Source organism: Sceloporus undulatus, chromosome 2, assembly GCF_019175285.1.
Source record: "Sceloporus undulatus isolate JIND9_A2432 ecotype Alabama chromosome 2, SceUnd_v1.1, whole genome shotgun sequence".
NCBI classification, from domain to species: Eukaryota; Metazoa; Chordata; class Lepidosauria; order Squamata; family Phrynosomatidae; genus Sceloporus; species Sceloporus undulatus.
In genome coordinates this window covers 201971707-201977706 of record NC_056523.1, presented here as the reverse complement: position 1 = coordinate 201977706, position 6000 = coordinate 201971707, and the positions used below count along the sequence as shown (strand labels likewise).

General features: G+C 38.7%; 1 protein-coding gene across 2 annotated transcripts in view; it reads right to left on the bottom strand.

The window, feature by feature from the left end:
* Positions 1-3502: 3502 nt before the first annotated feature.
* The window catches only part of IFT74 (intraflagellar transport 74), an 80995-nt gene continuing 78497 nt past the window's right edge, over positions 3503-6000 (bottom strand). For both annotated transcript variants that reach the window (XM_042449844.1, XM_042449845.1), the window contains one exon: positions 3503-4524. In XM_042449844.1, the coding sequence (XP_042305778.1) occupies positions 4409-4524 (116 nt within the window). In that variant the 3' untranslated portion in view covers positions 3503-4408. The remainder of the gene's footprint in view (positions 4525-6000) is intronic.

Here is a 6000-nt window from a genome sequence, read left to right as displayed (position 1 = left end):
GAATTTCCCCTGATAAGGGATTCAGGGCTATAGAAATCCTGTCTTGTTCTTATCTAGATACTGTAATATGAAAAACAGATTGCAACAAACTTACTGTGTTGACTCAGGAAATTGGCACCTCTGTAATTCAGCACTTCATATGTTTGCCTTTTCGCTGGAGTATGGGAAGATGTTGCATGGCACTGCCATCACTTTGTCTTCCCAATGCTGCATAGAGGAGTAGCCAGATACACAAGGGGACAAGGCTCCTGTTTCTTTAACAGCTTTGGAAAGGTGAAGTCTGTCATGAAATTCTCCCTTCTGCATAACTGATAAAGGTGCAGGATGGGGTTACCAGCAGTCCTTTCACTATATGCAATTATGGGCCTGAACAGACAAGTCAAAACAAAGCTGCTTCGGTCCATTTTGGAGGTATGCTGTTTAAATGATGCTAAGGACTGGAGCACAGCTTTGGTGCAGCTTCTGGCCTCTTAAGATGCATGTGTCATTTAAACAACATACTTCCAAAGTGACCCAAAGTAGCTTTATTTTGGACTGTCTGTTCGGGGCCTATAATACCATAATCCCACTTTAGCTGTCATGGAAACATCCCATTGAATTCTGGAATTGGCAATTTAGGGAGAGGAATTCTCAGCCAGAGAGCTCTAGTTCCTCACCAAACTACAAAACCCGAAATTACACAGGACGCCACCATAGCAGTTAAAGTGGAATCATAATGCTATAATTGTATGCCATGGGCTCTTGGTATCCATTGTGGTTTGGCTCCTGGACCCCTTGTGGATATCAAAATCCATGGATGCTCAAGTCCTATTATATACAATGGCATAGTAAAATTGGGTCCCTTATATAAAATGGCAAAATCAAGGTTGTTTTTTTAATTTAATTTATAGATTTTTGGAATATTTTCAAGGCATGGATAGTTGAAAATGTGGATAAAGATTCTATCAATATGAAGGGCCAACTGTAGTGTGAAAGGGCTCCAGGATGAGAGCATCTTAGGGACAAAAACTGAGATCAAGAGACAGGCCCTTGTTATGCTGTAGGCATAGAGGCAGGCTTTGGGATGTCATGAAGGTGGGCCCTTGTGATGTCATGGGGGACAGGTCCTTGATATGTGTACAGGATGCATTACGCATCAGTGGCAGTTTCTCAGAGCATGCCACTCAAATGAAAAGTACAAATTCAAACAAACAAATTAACAATTTATCTAGCTGGAAATGTTGCTTAGTTTCTTAACTAAGTTTTACTCTGTATAGCTTCCCTATGTCATTGCATTCCATTTTTCATGATGCAATTGTCACTCTCAGTATTTTTGCATTTATTTTCTTTCTGATGCCATTGTGCAAAAGCCACCAGATGAAGAGAAAGTGATTGGCTGCAAGAACTGACTGGATTCTAATTTCAGTGCACCAAACCACTCAACCAAAAAGCGGTGGTGGTGAGGGAGAAATAAAGCACTTCAGTCGTGTGGTATGTACATAAAGGTAAAGGTATTCCTTGTTGACAAGGTTATCAAGTTATGTCTGACCATAGGGAGCAATGCTCATCTCTGTTACTAAGCTGAAGAGTGAGCATTGTCAGACTACTCTGTGATCACGTGGCCAGCTTGATTGCACAAATTGCTGTTTACCTTCCCACCGGAGTGGTACCTGTTTATCTACTTGCATGCTTTCAAACTGCCACATAGCAGAAATAAAGCAGTTTGACACTACTTTAACCTCCATGTCTCAGTGCTATGGAATTCTGGGGTTTCTAATTTTGTATTTAGATTTCCCCGTCAGCCACAGCAAACCACAAATCCCAGGATTCCATAACATCAAGCCATGGAAATTAAAGTAGTGTCAAACTGCTTTATTTCTGCAGTGTGGCAGCAGCTTCAGTTACACCCACCCTGCCACATGCATGCAATTTAACATCTAACTGTGCCTCTATAGAAGGCAGTTACTCATTCTCTCACTCATCAAACCCTGAAGAAAGACCACAGTGATAGCATGCTGTTCCACTAAAATGTATGTATGTGTCTCTCCATGAAGCAAAAGATGAGTCATGAATCACTCACCCACTCCAACCTTAAAAGCAACAGAAGCCTGCTACTCCTAACTGGGCACACGTGTACACACACACTTAAATACCCTAGAAAACAAAAGGGCATTTTGTCTTTGCCCACCACCTCCTTGCTCAAATTGCTAGTCCATCTCCTTCCCAAAGGCAGAACCAGACCCTCCAACATTTCCCAGATGAAAACCAAGGGTGTGATCAAGATGGCAAAAGCTATTAAGGGGTAAGAAGACACAAGCTAGGAGAGGTTGCAGCAGTTTGCTTTTGGCCAATGGCATCATGGAGGTTGGTGTCACTTGGTGCATGTCCTGGATAGGGCTGTGTGGAGGGGGGGGGGCAGACTGTCCTGCCCTGCCTGCCTGCTTCCTTCCTCCCACTACTTCTCTCACCTGCCCCCTGGCTCGCCACCTGCTACCCGGCCAGACCACTTCAGCAGGGCCCATTTGTGGTTTGGCACTGCCAGAAGCTGAGTTTGTGGGTCTGGCCTTTGCTATGACCTTACCACTAAGAATTGTGAATAAACATGCAATGAAGAGTTGTTGTACATCCTGAGAGTGCTTTCTACCCACCTTTGGTCCCAAACAACCACAGTTAAAATTGAGCTTGTCACTTGATGACCATACCCACACATTTTGCATTTCTATGGCTATTCATATAGATCTATTATAAAGGTTCTTCCTAGCCAATATTCCATGCGTCTGAGGAAGTAGGTCAAGTCTACAAAAGCCTATGCTTCAACTTCTTGACACAGTTAGTCTGAAAGGTGCTACAAAACCCCTTTGCATAATGACATTTGATGTCACTTTTGAGAGCAGAAACTCTTTGGAGTATAATATGGCTTGGAAGGAAAACAAGTATTTGAGCAATGGATCAGAAGCAAAATAACACACTGAATCTGGCATTGTATGAATAATTTATAGCCCCAGAAGTACATCAGCTTCTCAGTGTTTTCCAGATTTTTTTCCCCAAAATGCTGTTGTTTCTTCTTCTTCTGTGAAACACCACCCTTTCACTGATTCCAAGCAGAGTTCCATCCCCGCCCTTTCCTTTCCTGTAACATCTGTCTTTCTCTTTTGTTTCTGTTTCTTAAATCAGGATTAAAGGGGGGGGGGGACTCACATACACACTTCATATCTAATAGAGCAATCCTATGAAGTCTGAGGAGCAAGCTCCATTGAAGTTATTGTCAGTTACTTACAAAGAAACATACATAGTTGCCTTGTTAATGAACTTCTGTGTCAGGATCTGACTGTAAGATAGGTACAATGGTCTGTACTATATGTAATTTCATTTCACTTTGACCACACTGTTTTTACACCTGACCTATGTATAAATATACCTGTAACTCAGGACAAAATATGGATTGGATACAATGGATCAAGTCTGCAAAGATTTATGACATAAATGTTTAAATTAGATTTTAAAGTGTCACAGGACTCTTTGGTAACATGTTACTTTATGGTTTTATTGTTGTTTTCAGCAGAGGAGACATAGCTTTCATTATCTGCCACAGCTTTTGTACAACTGGATAGATGCCAATAATCCTCAGAGAGCTGCAAAAATTCAGGTCTTCTTTAGTGTTAAATTTCTGTCATTATAAAAAAAATTAAACATTCAGAGGTAACAAATACTTTAGTCATTTCTCTCTCTCCATTCCCAGTATTAGTAGAAGAAAACATACAGTACTAGCCTTTGAAATTTAGTTATTCACCTACATCTACATTCTGCTGTCTTTTTAGTTTTTTCGCAAGTCAGACTTTACTAACTAGAAGACCTTTACTCATAAGTGGGCTATTACACATATCTCTCAAAGTGAAAGGAATGACACAGAAATCTTTGGGATACACTTACACTGGATAATTTCTTTGGATTTATGAATGGCTACATTGTTAAAACTATGCTCAAAATTCAGCTTCCCCATCTTAAAATTTCTTACAAAATAAGAAAAATGGATAGAAGCAGACAAATAAACATAACATTCTCTGCTGCTGAATTTAATAGGCCATTAAAATACAATCATAAGATCCATCAGCAAGTACCATCAGAAGCTGTATTTCAAAATGGCTTCAATTGTCACACTGCTTAGTAATCAAGGTCAAAATAAGATATATTAACGTATGTTCAACAAACCAATTGTTTGAGAACACGGGACCAAACTCAGTATTCTGAATAAAGTAAAGTTCCTGGATTTTTGTGTGTATATTATCCAGCATATATGAGATAGGTATATGAAAATGAATATCAAGCATTTCACTGGTGCACAAGTCTGAAGGCTATTCTTGCAAAGCTTGCAATGCATTTAGATAAATTCTCTCATTGATCCATTTACACATGAAAGAAACACCTAGGTTCAGGTCCTGCTGTTCTGTAAAGCTTCAATGAGAGTTTTGTTATATTCTGCAATTTGTTTCGTTACATTCTTCATGATGTGATGGTAATCACTCTCCTGGGTTTTTGCTGCTATAACTGATTATGAAAGTGAAGGAAAAAGGTTTTCTACCATGTTATCACAGATAAATAACAATTTGTGATGGTTTTCCCTGCAAAAAGACCTTACTGGCAACTAATTTATTATACATCTATACTGTTCTGCAAAATCTTTTCAGGCTCATCATTGCTCAGAAGTGGCAGAGCCCTGGACTGGATGCGACAGTTCCTCTAAATCTTTCTGTTGCTCATGGTATACCTGCCTCTCGCAGGGAACTGTAGGCAAATATATTCCTTTAACATAAATGATGTCATGAGTTGTCTGCATTTTAGCTTTGGTAGGGTTCTTCTCATGCTATGCCCTGTGTTTCGCTTCAGATTATGTAGCAAATAATGCTTTCTATTAAGAACAGTTCAAATGTTTCCAGTGCTGTTTCTCTGTATGAATCCCAAAGGATGTTTCTGGCTACTCTACAGAGAATTGTTTGTTCCATTCCTGCATAATGTCCATTTGGTCCTTCCTTGATGGATCAAGTAAGCATACATTTGCTGCCCTCCTTCCTTTGAGGAAAGGAAGGATTGTTTCTCCTCTGAGCACTCACATCAACCTTTCTGCATTATGTTTCAAGCACAAAATGGCATGGCTGATATTTTGTCCTAATATGTTATAGTACGTGGGACTAAAGTACCCCAGTCAGAAAATGTAATAGATTTCTTGTATTTTAAAAATGCATTGTAGTATAAATATGGATTACTTTCACAGCTGAGCATGTGACTTGATAAAAAATTATGCAGGTAGTTTCATGTCTATAGGGTAAGTACATATACTTTTGTAAAAAAAAATGTTGTTTATTATACCTTGTTGGTGTCACAAATTGTTCTTTATGTGTATTTTTGGATGAACTAGCTTGTTGGAGTCTGGAAAATACTATGAATAGTAATTGAAAAACATTATCTATTTTGTTACTGATGAAGATTTTTTTTAATGACTTCATAGTTTCAGAGGTAGCTGAATGTTCAGCTGTTCAACTTTATATATATTACTACTTATTATTACAACAGCTCTTCAGCAAAGTTTGTTGTCATTGTAATAGCTTGTTAGTGAAGCCTGATAATAGTATGTTTACAGTTCTTCATGACAGTTGTTCAACTTTGCATTCCTATTGTCAAAGGACTAATGTTTTGAAGACTTTTTACAATTTATAAGCGTATTACTAGTACAGGCCTGTAGTAAATCTTATTCATCACCTCAACATACATCACAAGTCCAGCTTTTTAGTATAGGTTTTCAATAAATCTTGTCTAGCTTCTCAGCACACCTGTTAAAGGACACATGGTTGGAAGACTAAAGGGCAATAAGTTTATTTACTTCATATTAATTATATACTGCCTTTACATTAGTGTATATATTATATTCAGTTTCACTATGTAATTGTTAGATGGATACTTGTTGTTTGCCTTCAAGTCATTTCTGACTTATGGCGACCCTAAGACAACCCTATCACAGGGTTTTCT